The 22,288-nt window shown below is 44.1% G+C and overlaps 1 protein-coding gene across 1 annotated transcript; it reads left to right on the top strand.

The window, feature by feature from the left end:
* Positions 1 to 1,328: 1,328 nt before the first annotated feature.
* On the top strand, positions 1,329 to 19,700 carry LOC308406368 (uncharacterized protein). Its single transcript, XM_080897342.1, has 7 exons — positions 1,329 to 1,393; positions 2,940 to 3,137; positions 3,251 to 3,364; positions 7,042 to 7,098; positions 14,125 to 14,370; positions 14,491 to 14,613; positions 19,424 to 19,700. Exons 2-7 carry the CDS (start codon positions 2,961 to 2,963, stop codon positions 19,496 to 19,498), a joined length of 792 nt encoding a protein of 263 aa, XP_080753468.1. The 5' UTR covers positions 1,329 to 1,393; positions 2,940 to 2,960; the 3' UTR covers positions 19,499 to 19,700.
* Positions 19,701 to 22,288: the final 2,588 nt, after the last annotated feature.

Here is a 22,288-nt window from a genome sequence, read left to right as displayed (position 1 = left end):
TGCAATGACTAGAGAAACGCCAGCTATCTTGTTCATTGGACGCAAGCTGCGCTCTCGGCTGGATTTTCTGAAGCCCAGTGTGGTCGGAGCAGTGCGTCGACAGCAACACTCCAGGGACAGATGGCTCACTGTTGGCGAGCCTGTCCTAGTGTGTGTGACTATAGGAAGGGAGAGGACAAGTGGACGCACGGTGTCGTACTGGAGAAGACTGGGCCAGTGTCATACAAGGTGAATGTGGGAGCACAAGGAGTGTGGAAACGTCATGTGCCACGGTCACATTGTCATGGTCCTGAGTCTGCAGACTCAGTGTTTTGTGTTTCTTTATGCTTTTGTTTATTCTGAGTATATATTCTTTTATAATTTGCCATTTGTTAGGTTTGTGTGCTGTGCCTGCCCTGGTCCCACTTCTGTGTTCTGTCTGTCTATGGTGTCACACTGTCTGTTTGTGAATCTGTCTGTTTAGTTCAGTGTCTTGTCTGGTTCTCGGTGTCTGAGTTTCGGTTTTATTCTGAAGGTCCCCGTCTCATGTGAGTGTGTTCACTTTACGTTTCCCCTGTCCCGTCAGCTCTGATTTCTCACAGGTGTGTTGCCCTCCTGTCTCTCGTCCCCTGATTACTGCTGTGTGTATTTAAGCCCTGTGTGTTCTCCTGCCTGTTGCTGGTTCATCTGTGTTCAGTTCCTCTGTCTGCGGCTCTCTGCCCCGCACCCTGTTTCTTTTGCTCTCAGGTTTGTCATTTAGTTCTCCCAGTTTAGGTTTCTCCAGTCATCTGTCATTCCTCACTGCCTGTTCTGTCACTGCCACTTCTGTAAATAAACGTCACGCTCATCACCAGTCAACTGCCTGTATTTTGGGTTTGAGATATTATGTATGAACCAAGATTTATGGTATGCTGTACAAGCTATCAACAGCAGGGGGCACCACGCCCAGTTATGTGTGTGTGTAACTTCTGTGTTATGTTAATAAAGAGAAGAAGTCAACATGTAAACAAGCTACTGTGTGTATCAGTCTGACTCTGTACAAGCCCTAATAGTGTACTGACACCATAGAGGGAATATAACAAAAATATTTATTATAAAGTTGCTGATCAAGTTTATTTCAAATGTTTGAAGTTCAAGTTTGCCATGTTTGCTGAAAATATTTCTTTAACTCTTGACATGAACTGAACATAAACTTGTGGCTCCTCTCATGTCACTGCTACCTTTTCTGCAGGTGTTACCTTATACATCATATTTTTTATGCTCACCTTTCTCACAACCGAGAGCATAAAGAGGAGGTGCTATTGGTAACAGGTTTGGCCAGCTCTTGGTTTCCTCTTTCCAGTGTACCGCTTACTTGATCAGACTTGTTTGCTTTTCAAACGGAGGTGTTTAAGTTTTTGTTCTTCACTAACAGGTAAGTCTTTCATGTTTGATTCAGCTTGTAATTCAGACTAATTAAGAGTTGTGTATTTATGTAAAAAATGTGGTTTAATCTAATCGTTGTTCATTTATCTCCATGTTGTAAGTTTTAACAACATCAGAAAACACATCAAGTTGAAACTGATTTTATGATTTCTGGAAGACAAAAATACAACTTATACAGTAAGAAGTCTAATAATAAATATAAAATATAGTACATATATTTATTGATTGGTACAGGGGTTTCGGGTTATGGGTGGAAAACAACACAAAAACATGACTTCCTTGTTCCTTGAACAAGAGCGTGCAGTAAATAAAGCTGGGGCATGGTGCTGACATCACTATGTGCTGCACATTTATCTGCTAAAACTGTGGATTTAACTACATTTCTGGAGTTTTTGAAATGTGTTGCATTAAATAGAAAAGGTTTCTTTTATTTAGCTTTGTTGATATAAATGTGGCAACGATTATTGAGAAAGAGATTTTTCATGTAACAACTGAGGGAGGAAGTAGAAACAATTCAGCAGAAATGAAAGATTAAAAAATTTATAATGACAACTTTTTGTCATGTGAGGCAGAGGCAGGCATGAAGGGGATGCAAACACAGGACTCTAGTTTTAGTTCTAGAAAACTAGAACTAAAACTCCAAACCAGAAACACAGGGAGACTTACACACATGAGGAGGTACAACAGGACAAAAGGCAAAGGAACACACAGGGTTTAAATATACAAGGGAATAATGAGGGAATGGGATGTAGGAGGGAAACACAGCTGGGATTAATTAGACATAACAAGACAAGGGGAAGAAAAATTAGACACACTGACATTGGACATGGGACTGTCAAAGTAAAACAGGAAATAACACAAACATCGAACCAGGAAAATAAGACACAACAGAAGGAACACAAGGGAGGCACAGAGACAAAACCTAAAGGAAATCACAGCAGTGCTAAAGAAAAACTAAGGAACAGAAAATACAAAAAAACAAATCATGAAAAACCCAGAACATTGAATAAACAAAAACCGAAACATGGAGTCACCCTACTACAGACCATCACACTTTTATTATGAATATAATTGTTATTATTATTATGCCAGAAATTATCTATAGAGACCAAAGTCATTTTTGTAGCACACGACAAACTTTTTTCTGCTGTGAAGTGAAAATTTTAACATAGAAGTTTATGACACGTGACCTGCTGTTGTAGCCGACACAGTAAAGGGACTGGGTACATCACTGCGGGATTCCATTTTCAGCACCTGGAGGTTGCCTTTCCATGTAAAACATTCTTGTAAACTAGTATCAGCACAGTGTTATCCATATGAAGAACCCGTGTCACCTGTTAAAGCCAACTTGAGAGCGTGCAGTGATGTGACAGTGTCCCAGCATCAAGTCGGTTTAATTAATTAAAAGATTACTTTTAAAATTCTTTTTAAAGCTCCTTTGGTGGAAAGTGAAGGGAAGTGAGGTGTGTGGGTCAAATTGTTTTTCCACTAAGACTTTAATCTGATTCTTATTTCAGTTTTTTCTTGTCTCTCAGTCTCCAGGATCTCAAGACAGGATGTCAGTGACTGTGTCCAAGGCTGATGGGGTCACTGTACTCACTCTGACCACTGACCCCCAAAGTCCTTGGCCTCCTCTGTGTCAGATCTTCAAGAACCTTTGCTACATTCCAGTGTGCTGCACTGTGTCTCAGCACCTGAGAAGTCTCAACAGAGCTTCTCAGACAGTGCTGGGGGTGAGCTACAACCATCTACACATCACATTTTATATTATGCCTATTTTTTAATTTGTAGTTTTTTCTTAAACTGCACAATGTTCACTGTTCATACTGTACTTCATTTTTCACAGACGCTGCAGATAATGATCGGGCTGCTCAACATTGGATTTGGACTTATACTCTATAACGATTGGACCTCCCCTTACATACACTACTTAGACTTTCCATTTTGGTTGGGTGCATTGGTAAGGAAATAATGATGGAATGAATGTATATATATATATATATATATATATATATATATATATATATATATATATACATATTAGGGGTGCAACGATACACAAAATTCACGGTTCGGTTCGATACTTTGGTGTCACAGTTCGATATTTTTTCGATACAAAAAAAATGTTCATGCCTTTTTAATTTGTCATTTATTAAAATTATAAATATATATTTTAACTCAAAAGTACAGTTTTTAAATTTAACCCTAACCCTTGTGCGTGTTTTTTATTTTGACAGCGAATACGCACCTGCGGACCACTTATGTGCAGCCCTGGTTATTTAGCTCGTCATATTGCAGCCACAGAAATTCTTTTGTCCATGAAACCATAAAGCTGCACTTTCTTTTTTCCTTATAGTCTGATTTGTCATAACTTCTCCGTTTTGTGGTAAGCTTTTCTTTGGCTGTCACTTCTTCACCCTGACCGATCTTATTTGGCTCAGCAGAACTAAAATATATATCTGTCTGTGAAGGTTCTCAGTCATCCAGGTCATAGTCAAATATATATCCTGCTGCTTTTAAACACGCACTCACATAAGCTCAGCGATTCTCTGCGCGATCAACCTCTCACATGTTTAAGCTTGCTGCGGGAGATTTCACTTGTCATGTTTGCATAGTAAGCTAACAATTAATAAGATGATGTCAGAGGAATTGGTGCACAAATTATCATCACTCACAGATCAGTGCTGTCGCTCTCTATACACAGTTCGCACGATTGCAAAGTGAAAGCAAAAAAACAAGCGCAAATTCAAACGCGATTTCAATATGTCACATATTGACAGTGGCTCACCGATGCCAATGACATAATTACCCAGCTACATTTCCGAAAGAATGCAAAAGCATTGACATATATTTTTCTTTCCTACAATAGCCCGACGGGCAGGGAAGAGATAGATTTTGGTACCCCGACTGAAAAAATCGCTAGCCCCGGGACGTCGGGCTAGCGATATTGCAAGCCCTGTATCTGATTGAGGAATCACTCATCTTTGGAAAAGAGAGTTTATTACAGAGAAATGTCTCTTTCCAAAATAAAAGCTTCTGGGCTATATTCTCAGCAGCATATTAAACAGCTGTCTAAATGACTCGGCTAAAGTTAGTAGCATGCTTGCTTGTTTTTTTTCTGCTTCCACTTGTCTTTGCACTAGGATGATGTCGGCGTAAATGTGCAGTCATATTCGTTGTGTTCCCACTAGTGCTGTCAGGTTAATCTCGTTGAAATGACCTTAACGCCACAACACGGCAAATCTCCGTTAACGAGCTACCGCCGATCGCCCCGTGCATGGGGCTAGACGGCCAACACGTTAACGAGCTAACTGCGCTAACACACTAGTTCTCACCCATGTAATTCAGCATTGCATGGCACATCCAACATGCTGTTTTACTTTAGTCCATGACTCGCTTACCTTCAGGGTCATACGTCACATGAAAACCAAAATAATTCCAAACGCCAGATCTGAATGAGGGTGGGGGAGGTCCATGTTGTAAGGAGAGCTTAACTTCTGTCTCGCTAGCTTGCCCTGCGCTCTTCCTTCTGACGATGCTGTCTGTGTTGAGCGCTCAGTGAATCTGCGTTCGACTACTCCGCCTAGGCTGCACTGTCGACCCTAGGCGGAGTAGTCGAACGCAGATTCACTGAGCGCTCAACACAGACAGCATCGTCAGAAGGAAAGTTGGGGGCCTCTGGATGTCTGGAGTTTTGATCTCCTCCATACCCGCTTCACACCCTGGAGGACGGGGCTGTGGCCCCCCCACACTCCCTAGCAGATCATTACATGGAGAAACCTTTGGAATGCAAGCATGCTGATCCACACAGGTATGCACACATGGGTATTCACAGACGCGGACTAAAGCTTTCTTGGCTGCTGCCTCAAAGCACACTGTGCGCTGTCTATCTTGCGTGCTGCACAATATCGTTTATTACTTAGTAAATACTGATATCTATGACTAGCTAGTTTATTGTGATGGTGCTTTGTTTTCTCTATTATTATGTTGCTCTTTGTTGTTTGCTGTCTCCTCTGTTTGTTTTTGTTTGTTTGTTTGTTTTTTTTTTTTTTTTCTCCATACAGGTGACCCAGGAGTTTTTTTTTTATTTTTTCTCTCTCTTCCCCCCCCTTCTCACCGTCTCTTCTCCCCTTTGGTTTTCTTTCTTTCTCTCCCCCTCTCTCTCTCATTCATTCCCCCTGTCCTATTTATTAAAAAACAAAAAAACAAAAAAAACAACAAAAAAAAAAAAATGACAAAGGATGAACTGAAGCTCTGCCATCACGTAATGTCGCATACTGCTGTTTCTGATGTCATTTAGAAAAAAAAAAAAGAAAAAAAAAAAAAAAAAAAAAAAAGAAGGAAAGTTGATAAAATAAATTACAAATTTTGTATTGTTCGATACATATGCGTACCGAACCGAAAGCACTGTATCGAGCGGTTCAATATCGATACGAATATCGTTGCACCCCTAATATATATATATATATATATATATATATATATTAGGGGTGCAACGATATTGAACCGTATATATATATGTGCATACATACATTGTCTAATAAGCAGCACAGTGGTTGTTATTGTTGCCTGATAGCAACAAGGTTCTGGACTGGGTGTCAGTTGTGTGCGAGTTATTTCTGGGTGATCCGGTTTCCTCCACAGCCCAAAGATGTGTTTCATGTTAACTTGTAATTCTAAATTGTCCTTAGGAGTGGAAATGAGAGTGTGTGGTTGTCTGTTTGTCATAAATGGGTCACCTGTGTTGCTCCCTTGTTAGTGAGATTTGGTTACGAAAAAAAGATGACCAGATTTGTTTTTCCATTTCACATCAGGTCATACTGGATACACAAGATGAGAAATGAAATGCCAACAAAGGGCCATGTAAACCAAACCTGTCACAGTAATGGAATAGGAATCAACTGAGTAATCTTTACGAGAAGATCATTTTGGGGGTCAAACATATCTTTCCACAGTTAAATATGTGACAGAAAGCTTAATTGCCAAGTTTTGTCCAAGATCTATCTAAGTGTGATGACACCAGTGCACATTTACACGCACCAGGTCATAGTGGCTCAAGAGTTGGGAGTTCGCCTTGTAATCGGAAGGTTGCCGGTTCGAGCCCCGGCTTGGACAGTCTCGGTCGTTGTGTCCTTGGGCAAGACACTTCACCCGTTGTCTACGGGTGGTGGTCAGAGGGCCCGGTGGCGCCAGTGTCCGGCAGCCTCGCCTCTGTCAGTGCGCCCCAGGGTGGCTGTGGCTACAATGTAGCTGCCATCACCAGTGTGTGAATGTGTGTGTGAATGGGTGGATGACTGGTTGTGTAAAGCGCTTTAGGGTCCTCAGGGACTAGTAAGGCACTATACAAATACAGGTCATTTACCATAGTTTTGCTAGGTTACATAAAAATTGGTTATAGTTCAAAATACCAGTTTACACAAACAAACCATACAATTTGTTTTTGTAAACAAACAAATTATATAGTCTTTCCAACCTCCTTAAACTGTACAATTGTTCTCTCATGGCGAAAAGTTTATTTACAACATATCCTGAGGGGATAAAATGTCCATAAAGACCCCTCTGTTTTCTCTGTTGCACTCAGTAAAAAGATGGATGTGAACTTTATTTATGTATTTATTTATTTTGTCTTTTGTCTAGTTCATCATGTTCGGCACTGTGTGCGTTTTGTCTGAGAAGTATCCAAGTCCATGTTTGGTGAGTATTTCAGCTGTAAAACATTTTCATATGATCTCTAAAGGACTTTTTGTTGTCATGTCTTATTCTTATTTGCATTCATGATAAATATATTAAACATGTACAGTATGTCCTACAGCATACACACACTTACATAAATACTGGAGGGAAGTTTGCGGAGAGAGGGCTTAACACCCCTCTAGTCTACATATAATTGCTAAATTATTTTTATCAAATAAAATACTTTGATAAAAATGATTTCCCACTCCTGACCCCACCTCCAACTTTTCGCACTGCATCTTGAAACAGTTTATATTACAAACAACAATCAGGATGTTACATCCTCATCATGGAAAGATTGTCCACTGGCCTGTAGGTGTGAATAGACTGCAGAGTCCTGGCCTGATGAGGTAGCTCTTCTGTGTGGTGCCATCCATTTCTCCAAAGGTTGTTTGGTTTCCCTGATTCCCCAATTTTTGGCGGAGCATGTTCAGGGTTTTAAAAGCCACAGAGACGGTGTTTAGAAAAAATGAGTCTTAATTGTTCCGATGCTCATGACACATACAGGAACACAAAGGGTTTTCACTTAGGCAGCACTTGTCCTTCCCTCCTGGATCAGTTGGAGCTTTCTTTAGGAGCCTTCCCAGCTTTGACAAATTGTTATGACCCGGCTCTGCTAGGCGACAGCGGATGTAACATAAATGAGCCCAGAGACCAGGAGGTTAGATAAAAAGAAACACACGAGGTTTATTAACACAACTGAAAACCGTTAGTGAGAGGCACAGAAAAGAAGACCAGACACCAGCGAAGGAGGATAAGAAGGACAGACGCAACAACATTGTCATTCCCTATGTAGCCGGTGTATCAGAAAAACTCAGGAGAGTTTTCTCCAAGCATGACATCCCAGTGTATTTCAGACCCAGCAACACACTCAGACAGAAACTGGTTCACCCGAAAGACAAAACGCCAAAACACAAACTTAACAATGTGGTGTATGCTGTACAGTGCAGCGAGGAATGCTCAGACCTCTACATTGGAGAGACCAAACAGCCACTTCACAAGCGCATGGCACAACACAGAAGAGCCACCTCCACAGGACAAGACTCAGCAGTCCATCTGCATCTTAAGGATAAAGGACACTCTTTCGAGGATGCCAATGTTCACATTTTGGACAGAGAGGACAGATGGTTTGAAAGAGGAGTGAAAGAAGCATCTATGTCCACTGTGAGCGACCATCTTTGAACAGAGGCGGGGTTTACGACACCAACTCTCTGCCATCTATAATCCAGTTTTGAGATCCCTTCCCAGACGCCTTAACGCCCACTCACATCCTGGGCCATCTGACCTCAGGAATTCGCATGACAAGGTGGGGCCAGGTTTCACAATGAACACACCTGAAACTCTGGCTGATTGGGACCCACACCCAGTTTCACACCTTGGCTCAGGTGATTAGAGGATCATCAGGGGGTCCTTTTGTCCCTCTGTGGGGGTCACTCCCACTAGGTTTATATCTGGGACTCTCCACCATTTGACCTTAGAACTGAAGAAGCTTCTCGGATGAGAGGTGAAACGTCTTCAAGCAACTTAAAGAAGTCCAGACGCTTTTCTTTGCAAGCTCCTTTGACCCGTTAGTGAAACAGCTCACTAGGCAATAGAGGGATTTTAGACAAACATAACAAACAACTCAAGTAACACTACTAACACCAGTAGAACACTATTCATCTAAACATCTCACGGGAGGCAACTCAAAACAAAGGCTCAAATGAAGGCAAAAGGAGGGACAATCTACACAGCCTGTTCGAGTCAACAAGTCCCTCTTCGAATGAAGAATCCTCAGCCTTTTATATTCTCAGGTAATTGCAGGCAGCTGTGTCATAATTGCAAGCAGCTGTGTCATTGGTCTGTCGTACTCAAGGCTCCTGCAGCAGCCAATGGTGTGAGTGGTCTGACACGCTCTGATCTGCATGAAGTTGGGGCGAGCATAGGTCCGGGCCAGCCAATCCCCCGTGAGTCCTGGAGCACTTTGATTTCCATAGAGGAAGGCGGGGCCACCTGAGGCCAGAGGCCGTAACACCCCTCCCCTTAAAATACCAACTATGTTGGGCAGAAGCAGACATTACAGAGTGTGAACAACAACAAAGAACAAACACAGTAAAACATGTTTACAAGCGGGACAGACCATCAGCTAAAACATTTTCAGACCCCTTTTTATGGTGAATACTTAAGTTGTATTCCTGCAACAACAGAGCCCAGCGCATAAGGCGCTGGTTATGATTAAACATGCGAGCAAGGAACACGAGTGGGTTGTGGTCGGTGTACACAACAAGAGGTAACATACTGGATCCCAGGTATACGTGAAAGTGCTGAAGAGCCAACAACAAAGCCAGGGTCTCCTTTTCAATGGTGGAGTAGTTTAACTGATTTTTTATTGAACTTGCGGGAAAAGTAACAAACGGGGTGGTTTAATCCCTGCAAGTCTTCTTGCAACAGCACTGCCCCAGCCCCAACAGCACTGGCATCAACCTCAAGTTTGAATGGTCGCGTCAAATCAGGTGCAGCTAACACAGGGGTGTGGCAGAGGAGGGCTTTTGCACTCTCAAAAGCATCTTGACATTCACTTGACCATATAAACTCAACCTTTGGGCTGAGTAGGTCAGTCAATGGCTTCACTACAGTGGAGAAATTTTTACAAAAGTTTCTGTAGTAGCCCACCATCCCCAGAAACCTACGCAACTCACGCCTAAGTACGTCACTGTAGCTTTGGCAAACTCACACTTAGCTAAGTTGAGAGTTAGAGTAGCTTGAGCCAAACGGTGAAATACCTGGTGTAACGTTTCCAAATGATCTTGCCATGTTTCAGTGTAAACTACTAGATCATCTAGGTAGGCACTGCAGTTGGACAGGCCATGGAGGACTTTATTTACTAGCCTCTGGAAGGTGGCAGGAGCGTTAAACATGCCGAAAGCCATGACTGTGTATTGTAGAAAATCATCAGGTGTAACAAAGGTAGAGATGTTAGAGGCACGTTCAGTTAAAGGGACCTGCCAGTAACCTTTAAGAAGATCTAATTTCGTGACATACTGAGCAGTCACAATACTGTCCACACAATCCTCAACTCTTGGGAGAGGATGTGAGTTAGCCACAGTCACAGAGTTCACCTTCCGGAAGTCTGTAATAAAGCGGGGCGAGCCATCTGGCTTAGATTCCACTATACAAGGCGAGCTCCAGGGGCTTTGACTGGGCTTCGCTAAGCCATGTTGCAGCAGATAGTCAGCCTCCTGTTTCATGAGCAAGCGCTTATGGGGGCTGGCTCGATAAGGATGCTGCTTAATAGGTTTAGCTCCCTGGACATCAATGTCATGCTCTTGCACCGTAGTGCAAGTTGGCACATCCCCGAATAAACAGGTGTATTCCCTAATCAAGGCAGTTATGTCTTCTTGCTGCTCCGAAGACAGATGCTCAAGCCAACTCGGCAATGCATTCAGCATTTCTGAGTTAGACAGACGGGGTCTAGAACAGGTGGGATAACTTATGTTTAAACCATCAACCTCGTCCACCACTCCTTCCTCTAGGTGGCTTGAGGCTACAATAGGAGCACAGAACCCAGCAGGCTCTGGTGTTGACCGAGGATGGTACAGTTTCAACATGTTTATGTGACAGACGCGTGTTTTGCGTCTGCGGTCGGGAGTGCAAATTACATAATCTGTCTCCCCTCTCCATTCACAAACTTTAAAGGGGCCGCTATACCTAGCAGACAAGGCTGAGCCTGGAACAGGCAAGAGCACAAGAACTTGGTCACCCACCTGAAAGGTTCTTTTAACAGAAGCCTTATCATAATGGCGTTTCATCTTTCCCTGTGAAACGGCAAGGTGCTGTTTAGCCAGAGCGTTGGCTTGATTCAAACGCTCACGGAAGTGCTTTACATAACTGCTGACATTTACTTCGAAAACTCCATGTGGGCTCAAAAATGCCTCTTTCAGAGCTTTGAGGGGTCCCCGTGGCCTATGGCCAAATACCAGTTCAGAAGGACTAAAACCAAGTGACTCCTGCACAGCGTCACGGGCAGCAAATAACACAAATGGAACACCCTCATCCCAGCTCTTTTCAGACTTCAGGCAGTATTGGCGTAGCATCGTCTTTAAGGTCTGGTGCCACCGCTCTAATGCACCTTGCGATTCAGGATGATAAGCAGAGGACACGACATGCTTGACACCTAGAGTGCTAGCCACTTGTTTGAACAACTTAGATTGAAAGTTTGAGCCCTGGTCAGTCTGTATGACCTTTGGCAAGCCAAACACTGAAAAGAATGTTGTCAACGCCTTAACAACAGATTTTGCTGTAACCTTATGTAACGGGACAGCCTCGGGGAAACGGGTAGCTGCACACACGATCGTGAGAAGGTATTGCTTTCCTGATTTTGCTCTAGGTAGTGGACCCACACAGTCTACTATGACATGGTCAAATGGCTGATCCACTACAGGAATGGGACACAACGGAGCCGGGGGTATGACCTGATTAGGTTTACCTGCAATCTGACATACATGGCAACTGTTGCAAAATTTAGAAACATCATGCTTCATACCAGGCCAAAAGAAATGTTTTAATAGTAGCTGGTATGTTTTCGTGATGCCCAAGTGTCCCGACCACTGGCTTTCATTGGCAAGGGCCAGGATTTTCTGTCGGTACACAGAGGGCACGACAATCTGCACCTGGTGGAGACCATTGAAGCAGTAGAACATCATGTTCTACAAAATAGGCTTGTTGCTCTTTTTGCAAGTAACACTACTAGCACCAGTAGAACACTATTCATCTAAACATCTCACTGGAGGCAACTCAAAACAAAGGCTCAAATGGAGGCAGGAGGCAAAAGGCAAAAGGCGAGACAATCTTCACAGTCTGTTCGAGTCAACAAGTCCCTCTTCGAATGAAGCATCCTCAGCCTTTTATATTCTCAGGTAATTGCAGGCAGCTGTGTCATAATTGCAAGCAGCTGTGTCATTGGTCTGTCGTACTCAAGGCTCCTGCAGCAGCCAATGGTGTGAGTGGTCTGACACGCTCTGATCTGCATGAAGTTGGGGCGAGCATAGGTCTAGGCCAGCCAATCCCCCGTGAGTCCTGGAGCACTTTGATTTCCATAGAGGAAGGCCAGAGGCCGTAACACAAATGTCCAGCTGGGATAACCACATTTACTCAGGGCCTTCTTGAGGTGATGTTCTTCTGCTTCCCTGACCACTTTGTCTGTGGGGATGGTGTTCATTCTGTGTTGTAGCGCACTGGTAACACCCAGATTGTGCTCCACTGGATGGTGAGAGTCAAACCTTAAATACTGATCTGTATGCGTGGTTTTACGGTACACATCAATATTTAAATGTCTCTCGTTACTGATGGAAATCTTACAGTCTAAGAAGGCTAACCTGCAACTTTTCATATTCAATGGTACTCATGGCCACTGATCAATGGTCTTTGATCAGTAGTTGTAGATCAGAGGTCGTGACAATTTGCATACTAATGGTCAAGAAACTGACCTCACAGCCCATTGTTCATCAGTGGTGCTAGTTTCAGTAAGTATGCAAATGAGACTGAAGAGGATGGATGAGTGACCAAACGTTTCTCCCACTGAACCAGCTTTCTGGGATTTCCTTACCTGGATGATTGAGCATTCATGAAGACAACAGTCACAATAGATTTCCTGAGAGATTACACTGAATAGGGGATGTGATCCAGAACTCGTTCTGTTTCTATATTTCATTATGTCAAGAAGAATAAAGGAAGAGGAAAATGAAAAAGAGGCAGATTAGCTGGCTAAGGTTAAAAAACTGCTGCCTAAGTTTAAACGTAACTTCCGTAAAATTATAATTCACGTCGAAGAAGCTCTCATTTTTTAGAAATCTGGCCAAATTAGTGAACCCCCCTCCACAAATGTGATTATCTAGACTTGGGACCAGGAAGCAGAGTTGCAGTTTTATTATGTGTCTCTGCAGCTTCTCTCCTCCTGTCACCCCCCCTTAAAAAGAAAAATCCCATCCTCTGAGAGACTGTGTCAGCTGCCAGACAAAAAAAAAAGAACAAACAATCCAAAAACATTTAAAAAAAATCACAAAGAATAACAGCAAAGTCCACAACTATCCACAACTGCACCAAAGCGTTTTGAAAACGCTCTTGAAATCGCATATATTTCCAAACAGAGCTGTCCCATTGCAGTGTGGATGTTTGAAAACGCAGACTTTCTAAAACGATGATGCATTTTAGTCATGTGATGCAGTCATGTGACCAATTAAACAAAGATAGCGGAGTGCATTATTCAGCAGCTGTTTTGATTTGTCTCAATTTTGACAGCCCTAAAAAAAGATTAACATCAGTTTGTACGTGCTCCAGATAGCTTTTATTCAAATTCTTTAATTTGCGCAAATTCACTCGCTTTTGCGCAGGACTGGAGCGTAAGCGTTTTGGGCCGTTTCAATGTGGACGCACAATTCTGTGAAAATGACTGAAAGCGCTAGTGTGGACGCAGAGAGTTTTCAGATGAAAACGCCATTTTCAAATCTATCCGGGCTAGTGTGGATGTAGCCTAAGGGGAGACAATGCTAGGGACACAGACATGAGACAAGGGACCGTCAAAGTAAAAAGACATGAACACAAGGGAGCACAGTGAACACCTAAACACTGGAAGAAAATAACAAAAAAATCAGAAAACTAAAAATTGATAAACACAAAACATAAACATGGAGTCACCAGATTCCGGACCATGACATCTACGACAGAGATTCCAAATCTGAAGAATCATCAGAATCAGATACTTCATTAATCTGAAGTGAAGAATAACATTAACAAACCAAAAACAGAAACCCTAAACCCAAATTCACAACCATCATATCCTAAAGCAGCAACTAGACAGAAACCAACATTTAGATTAATGAGGAATCCAGACATGACTACGTAAACATGTGTACTCACAGAGGCTATGATACTTTAGTCTAAGAATGCACTAAGTGTCATTTATGGTTTGGATATTTTCTTGTACATTAACTGGTCATTTTTGTTTTTCAGGTCATCCTTACTGTGATTCTGAATCTGGCTGGAGGTGCTTTTGCCATGACAGGCAGTGCACTGTACGGCGTTTATTTAGGAGACATTGGCTTTCGTTGGAACTATGATTGCTACAATGGCTACAATGGCTACAATGGTTACAATGGCTACAATGATTACGGGTATGGAAGGAAAACAATAAGGCCTCCATCTTTAGACGAAAAACTCCTTCAGGAGAAATGCTTGGAGGGCCAAGCAGTGCTGGTGGTAAGTTAGGGAAAGCAGAAAGAAAAATCGCACATATACACTATATGATACTATCTTATATACTGCAGTATATAACATTTTGAGACTTTAGATGAAACACTGTTGTTTGTGTCCCATCAGATGCTCCTGAGAAGCATCAGTGCTGTGATGATCACCTTGTCTGTTCTGGAGTTCTGTGTTGTGATAAGCTCTGCTGTCCTGGGAATCAAGGCTCTGAGTAACAAAGAAAAAGGACAAAACAAGGTAGATAATGGACAACACAATGGTTCAAACACATTCTGATAAACATGTTAAATAGTAGAAGATGTTGGCTGAACACATGAAGTGTTCTTGCAGGAATTCTGTTTGTTTTGTCTGAATATCAGTGAAACCAGGTAACAGTGAGTCTGTGCAGTGTTCTCATGCTCTCTACCAGTTTGAGTGAGTCAGTTAAAGTTTATATCTGATGTACAGACAGAGAGCAGGATGACAACATAAAACAAAACAACAGCCCATCATGACTTTAAGGCATGAAGCTCAGTCAGTCCCACGTCTGGCTCCCACATGGACCGGCCCAGGACAGCAAGTCCAGAGTTCAGGCTGCAGATTTTAGGGAGAGACTGTGTGAATCAGAGCTTGGTGGTGGAACTGCTGCAGAGAGAGAGAGAGATCCTTGAGGAAGAAGAACTGTTGGGACTAATAAAAAGATAGACCAGAGGAAGTTTGAACAGCTGTGCCCAACTTTATGTTAGTTTGAAAAACAACAGCTTACCAAAATTTGTTTTAATAAGATCCATCCATCCATTCATCTTCATCCGCTTTATCCGAGGCCGTGTCGCGGGGGCTGCAGCCTAAGCAGAGAGACCCAGATCTCCCTCTCCCCAGCCACCTCCTCCACCCAGCCACCTCCTCCAGCTTATCCGGGGGAACACCAAGGCGTTACAAGGCCAGCTGAGAGATATAATCTATCCAGCATTTCCTGGGTCTGCCCCGGGGCCTCCTCCCGGTGGGACATGCCTAGGGTTGCCAACCGTCCCTTAAAAAACGGAATCGTCCCGTATTTCGAAACAAAAGTACACGTCCCGTATTGAGCTAATAAGGGACGCACTTTGTCCCGTAATACAGTGAGAATCAAAAGTAGTCTATAAATGTTAATGGAATTAACGCTTTGTTTGAAAACATAATTCCCAGCCCCTCTCCTGCTTTGTGACCAATGAGCTGACAGCACACTTATGACAATTCGAGTATGACGATTCAGATTACCGCTCATCTCATTGGTCGAGGAAAGGTCGCTTATGGAGAAAATACCGGAAGACAACAGATGACCACAACAAGAAGCATGGCCAACAGGGAAACAAACGCCGACACTGCGGTGCAAGTCTCGGATGACAGTACACCTAAAGCTGGGCAGACACTGTGCGATTTTTTCAGTCGCGTTATTCAGCTCCTGCTCAAACTGCACAATTGACTCGCAGGGGTTAAAAGTTGGTAGGTCACGATGCAGGTCTCACACTATACGGCCCGATGCTCTGATGCGACCTGAGTGCTCACACTGTGCCTCCATAAAATGAAGGTTATAACAGAAAATCTGTCGCGCTCTCCCTCTGTCTTTCACTCACACAGACACACCACCACCATCAACTTTGCTAAATTGCTAATGAAAAACATTGATCAGGCAGCTGTGGTTGAGCAGCAATGTAAATCCAACTATTTTCATGGTTGTTGTGGTCGTGATAATTTTGTGAGGCCACATCGAAAAGGCTCGGATGAGCTTTCCAAAGTTCTACAAGTTGTGCCTCCATCGCTTGTGTCCAGATCACACGCTGCACTGCCGTGCTGCTCCGTCTTTTTCGCTGACATTTGTGTTTGCGCGTGCGCAGTGTGACAAACTGCGGTGACACCCTCACGACCAAGCGATTGATGATCGGGAGCTGGTCGTGAGGTGTTAATCGCTTCTCGTTACCCCACGTATACTACACGATGCACGATGAAGGCCAAAATCGGGCCGATCGCCAAATCGGTCGCACGACTCAAAAATCGGTTCAAAATGGGCCAAAAATCGCACAGTGTAAGCCCAGCATTACACTCACACAGACACACCACCACCACCATCAACTTTGCTAAATTGCTAATGAAAAACATTGATCGGGCAGCTGTGACTGAGCAGCAATGTAAATCCAACTATTTTCACGGTTGTTGTGGTCGTGATAATTTTGTGATGCCACATCGAAAAGGCTCAGATGAGCTTTGAAAAGTTCTACAAGTTGTGCCTCCATCGCTTGTGTCCAGATCACAGGCTGCACAGCCGTGCTGCTCCATCTTTTACACCAACGTTTACGTGTTTGCGCGCGAGCAGTGTGAGCGGCTGTGATGAGACCCTCACGAGCGATTGATGATCGGGAGCTGGTCGTGAGGTGTTAATCGCTTCTCGTTACCCCACGTATACTACACGATGCACGATGAAGATCACTCAAAAATCGGCTCAAAATGGGCCTAAAACCGCACAGTGTAAGCCCAGCATTAGAGCAGCAATGTTTGTTCCCCTCAGAGAAAGGGAAGAATGGGAAAAGGAAAACACCTGGCTGGAAAAAGTTAATATGGGCATGTGCAGTGAATATCAGCGCTATGTGGCCAGAAGTGTGATAATATAATTTATTTTGTGTAATAAACAACTGCAAGGATAGATGATTACAACAAATAGATGACTAATACATAAAAGTAATACATAGATGAATAATGATGATGAGTTAAGATGCGTAATCATGGGAACAAGCGGGTTTACAAACAGGAGCAGCTGATTAGCATTAGAAAAGCTGAAATAATACCTCAACTGAAGCCAATTGTACTAAATGCACTAAATGTGCACTGTTACAAGAATGTTTTTCTTTCTATTGTTTTCTATTATTTTAAGTTAAGCAGGACAGAGTTCTTTTAAAGAAAGATTTACTTATATTCTCAAAAGTTAAGCATGACAGGCTTCTGTTTAAGAAGGAGACCTGTTTTATTGTGTTAATGTTGTCATTTTGAGCTAAAAATAAATGGCTAAATGATCATTTGTTTCACATGTGTTCATATCACAAAGAATAAACATCTACTTAAATCAAATTCAAGTCAAAGGGTTAAAAAAATAATTTCACACACAAAAAAAGAGCTAGAAAATTCACCACACTGGGAAGGGTGAAGACAACTGGGTCGCCCGGCCCTGGCCACGAGGTGTCCCTTATTTATTTTTCAGGGAGTTGGCAACCCTAGACATGCCTGAAACACCTCACCCAGGAGGCACCCAGGAGGCATCCTTGTCAGATGCCCGAACCACCTCAGCTGGCTCCTTTCGATGTGGAGCAGCAGCGGCTCTACTCTGAGCCCCTCCTGGATGGCCGAACGTCTCACCCTATCTCTAAGGGAGAGACCAGCCACCCTTCGGAGGAAGCTCATTTCTGCCGCTTGTATCCGCGATCTCGTTCTTTCGGTCACTGCCCACAGCTCGTGGCCATAGGTGAGGGTAGGGACGTAGATCGACTGGTAAATTGAGAGCTTCGCTTTTACACTCAGCTCCCTCTTCACCACGACGGACCGGTGCAGCATCCGCATCACTGCAGCCGCAGCCCCAATCCGTCTGTCGATCTCCGGCTCCCTTCTCCCATCACTCGCGAACAAGACCCCGAGATACTTGAACTCCTCCATTTGGGGCAGGAACTCATCCCCGACCTGGAGTGGGCACTCCACCCTTTCCCGGCTGAGAACCATAGCCTCAGATTTGGAGGTGCTGCTCCTCATTCCCGCTGCTTCACACTTGGCTGCGAAGCGTTCCAGTGCAAGCTGGAGGCCCTCACCCGATGAAGCCAACAGAACCACATCATCCGCAAAAATCAGAGATGAGTGAAAGCCCTCCGCCACTTGGCTGCGCCTAGAAATCCTGTCCATAAAAATTATGAACAGAACTGTTTACAAAGGGCAGCCCTGGCGGAGCCCATCACCCACCGGGAACGAGTCCGACTTATTGCCGGCAATGCGAACCAAGCTCTTGCAACGGTTGTATAGGGATCGAATGGCCCGTAACAATGGGCCAGACACCCCATACTCCCGCAACACCTCCCACAGGACACCCCGAGGGACATGGTCGAATGCCTTCTCCAAGTCCACAAAACACATGTAGACTGGTTGGGCAAACTCCCATGCACCCTCAAGTATCCTCGAGAGGATAAAGAGCTGGTCCAGTGTTCCGCGACCAGGACGAAAACCGCATTGTTCCTCCTGTATCTGAGGTTCGACTAGCGGACGAACTCTCCTTTCCAGCACCCTGGCATAGACTTTCCCAGGGAGGCTGAGGAGCGTGATCCCCCTGTAGTTGGAACACACTCTCCGGTCTCCCTTCTTAAAGATGGGGACCATCACCCCGGTCTGCCAGTCCAGGGGTACTGCCCCTGATCTCCACACAACATTGTAGAGGCGTGTCAACCAGGACAGCCCTACAACGTCCAGAGCCTTCAGGAACTCGGGGCGGACCTCATCAACACCAGGGGCTCTGCCACCAAGGAGCTGTTTAACTGCCTCAGTGACCTCGCCCCCGGAGAGTGGCGGGTCATTCCCCTCATCCCCAGACTCTGCTCCCTCCTCGGAAGCTGTGTCAGTGGGATTAAAGAGGTCCTCGAAGTATTCCTTCCACCGCCTGACAATTTTCTCAGTCGACGTCAGCAGCGCTCTGCCAGCACTATACACAGTGCAGGTAGAGCACCGCTTCCCCCTCCTGAGACGCCTGACGGTTTGCCAGAATCTCTTCGAGGCAGTCCGAAAGTCTTTTTCCATGGCCTCTCCGAACTCCTCCAACACCCGAGTTTTTGCTTCAGCCACTGCCCGATCCGCATTCCGCTTCGCCTGTCGATACCTGTCGGCTGACTCCGGAGCTATTGTTTTAATAACAATAAAATAAATTGTAATTGCACTTTATTTTTAATGTCACCTTAAATGTTGATTCCTTTGTGTATTCCTGCATGAAAATGTCATCAAAGTGTGCACAGTCGTGTTTGTGACTGGAGGGAGTTTACACTTCACAAATATTATTTTTCTCTTTTAGAGCACTGACGACCCAGAGCTCTACAAACCTATGCTGGAGGAAGTCACTGTACAGCCTGTGGCATTAACAGCCTGACTCTGTTCACGAAATATCAGCGATTTACACACATTCTTACTAATAACTTACTGATAATATACGAATTATTACTGTGTTTTGATGTAGTGATGTATATCTTATGTTTAGTTAGATCCCAGCACCTGCGTATGTAAAAAATAATTGTTACAAGTCTTTTCTTTTCTTTCTTTTTTTACAGAAGTGTTTAAACAGGGAATGTCAGGTGGAGGTTGTTACTTTTAAATGAGGTTTGAAATTTTAAGAAACTCAAATTTTTACTTTTCTCAGCCTGTGCTGTAAAGGATTTCTTGGTATGTTCAATAAAACATGAAAAGTTCAGCTGTTGTGCGTTTTTTTTTTAAAATTCAGATTGTTTGCCTGTAATCGTGAATCAGATCGAGACCAAAACACATTCTCATTGCATTTGGAAGAAAAACAATAAAAGGTGAATCAAATAGACCATTACGGTAAGGCTGGGATGGTCAATGTGGTAAAGTAAATCCGTTGGGCATCTTCCCTCGTCTTTAGACAATAATTCTGATGGAAAAAGAGCCAAACGGGACAGGCAAAAAAACAAAGAGAAAAAAAAAAAGGATGTAAATCCTTAGGTGACGGCCAAGCAAAAAACAAGGTCATAGTCCCCCCGTGAGAGGGGCCAGCGTGTAAGAGTTTGTGGAATGTTCTTTGTCTGTGTCTCTGTATATAAGATGTAAGGGCGATGGCCACAATTCAGAGATGGTCCTGGTGTTTCACTGGGATGCTCTCTCCACATTGCAATGTGTTTATTAAACCCACTTCAACTCAAGCTCACTGGGTGTGTTGAAGGTTATTGTTAAAATTTCCATAACACAAGAAAGGTGTGGTTTGTGTCTATGAACAGTGAACACCCGTGTGTACACCTGTGTGCACACCTGTATGGATGAGCGTGTTATTATTCAAATGGTTTCTCCATATAATCATCTTCTAGGGGGTATGGGGAGCCATAGCCCCGTCCCCCAGGTCATGAAGCAGGCATTGAGGAGATCAGGCCCGAGACATCCAGAGGCCCCAAGAGCCCAAGGAGGACCATCGGAGGGGCATCCTTGCCACCCTCCTGGGAATAACTGAGTAGAGCCCCAGACAAGAGGCCAACCAGCAGCCATGGAGCAGAAACCAGAGGGGGCTGCAGTGGCGTTCCCGCCAGCTGTGCCCAAGTGAACCAAACCGTAGGCCCAGAGGCCTGAGGGCCCTCCATCCCCCGGAGGAGACCTGACCAAGCCCGGCCCCTCCAAGGAGCCACCAGGAGTGAACTGGTACATACCTGAGTGCCCAGCCCAAAAACCACCAACCGACACCTGAGGGCATCAGCAACCAGCAGGGAGTGTAGTGTGAGGAGATAGGCTTCCATACTCTGGAGGGCCTGAGATGTTCCCAGACGTGGAGTCTAAGACCCGACCTGACATATAGACACAGACACAAACATGCATTCCCCCCCCCCCCCCCCCCCTCCCCCCCATGGACGCATATACAAATACTCAGCACTCACCCAATGTAAAGGCAGACACTAATGGACACTGTACACACAATCATACTCCCCAAACATACTCTATACCCCATGTCCAGGTAAACTCACCCCCCGAGGGTGAAACCACACATAGACCCAGGAGATGTTGCCCTCTCCTTTCGGGTGGAGGCAAGCAGACATCCCAGACCCCAGTCGGACAGCCAATATCTCCTCCCAGCCCCTCCGCCCCGATGGCTAACAGAGAACGGGAGTGTGTGAAGACCCCATACCTCCCTCCTCCCGCTCATGTGTAGTGTGCTGCGTGTTGTTCTAAAGTGCATTTAAAACACGGGAGGGCATGGTGCTTCCTGCCAGAGAGCAGCAGGTGTAGCACGAGCCCTCCTCAGAACCCTCAATGTCTACATGCATTTAAAATTGAGAGGAGGTATAGTGCTGGCGGAGCGCTGCTGACGTTGACTGAGAAAATTGTCAGGCGGTGGAAGGAATACTTCGAGGACCTCCTTAATCCCACTGACACGTCTTCCGAGGAGGAAGCAGAGTCTGGGGATGAGGGGAATGACCCGCCAATTTCCGGCGAGGCGAGGCTGCCATATCGCCCCTCTGGCCATCACCAGTAGGCAGCAGGTGAAGAGTCTTGACCACGGACACAATACAGAGAGTGTCCGAGCCGGGGCTCGAACCGGCAATCTTCTGATCACAAGCGAACTGCCTACTCTTGAACCACGATCGCCCTAAACAGCAATGATAATAATACTTATGTGAAGTAACACAAGCTTATAGGAATCGTGTTATATACTTTTCCATAGCATTACATTTGAATTCAACAGTTCAATCTTTCAAATAACGGACAGATATTTGTGAAATCATGATACATTTGTGAATGTATTTTAACAATCTAAATATGCATATGTACAGACAGATACATTTAATAATCATGAAAATTATGTTTTATTACATTACAGTGATTTAACGTTAATTTACATTTGAAATGTGGAATCACAGTCTATTTACGTAACTTTAATGATATTCTAGAAGAACAGAACAAAACTGTAAAATGAACAATAAAATACTTTCATATTAGGATTTTTTCCCACAGTGCAGCCATACCCGCGACCTTGTGGTTGTTAGTTCACATCCATTGGCCAATGCTTAGCTTCATGTTATTATGTGTCCCAACATCCAATGGCATGTCACATTGTTTTCATGGCCACACCCTCACCCCAGGTGCAGAGGCCTATTTCTGGTCAGGAATGTTGTGAATACTTTGAGATTTATATTAATTGCAATTCCTACCTCTACATTTATTT

Source organism: Rhamphochromis sp. 'chilingali' (genome assembly GCF_963969265.1).
Source record: "Rhamphochromis sp. 'chilingali' genome assembly, chromosome: 11".
Classification (NCBI taxonomy): domain Eukaryota; kingdom Metazoa; phylum Chordata; class Actinopteri; order Cichliformes; family Cichlidae; genus Rhamphochromis; species Rhamphochromis sp. 'chilingali'.
This window is presented reverse-complemented; position numbering and strand designations above follow the sequence as displayed.

Bases quoted from the DNA above. Each gene is read 5' to 3' on its own strand.
- LOC308406368 (XM_080897342.1), top strand. From the start codon at position 2,961: ATGTCAGTGACTGTGTCCAAGGCTGATGGGGTCACTGTACTCACTCTG. The intron at 3,365-7,041 runs GTAAGGAAATAA...TCTTTTGTCTAG, and splicing joins CATTTTGGTTGGGTGCATTG to TTCATCATGTTCGGCACTGT. The intron at 14,371-14,490 runs GTAAGTTAGGGA...GTGTCCCATCAG, and splicing joins AGGGCCAAGCAGTGCTGGTG to ATGCTCCTGAGAAGCATCAG.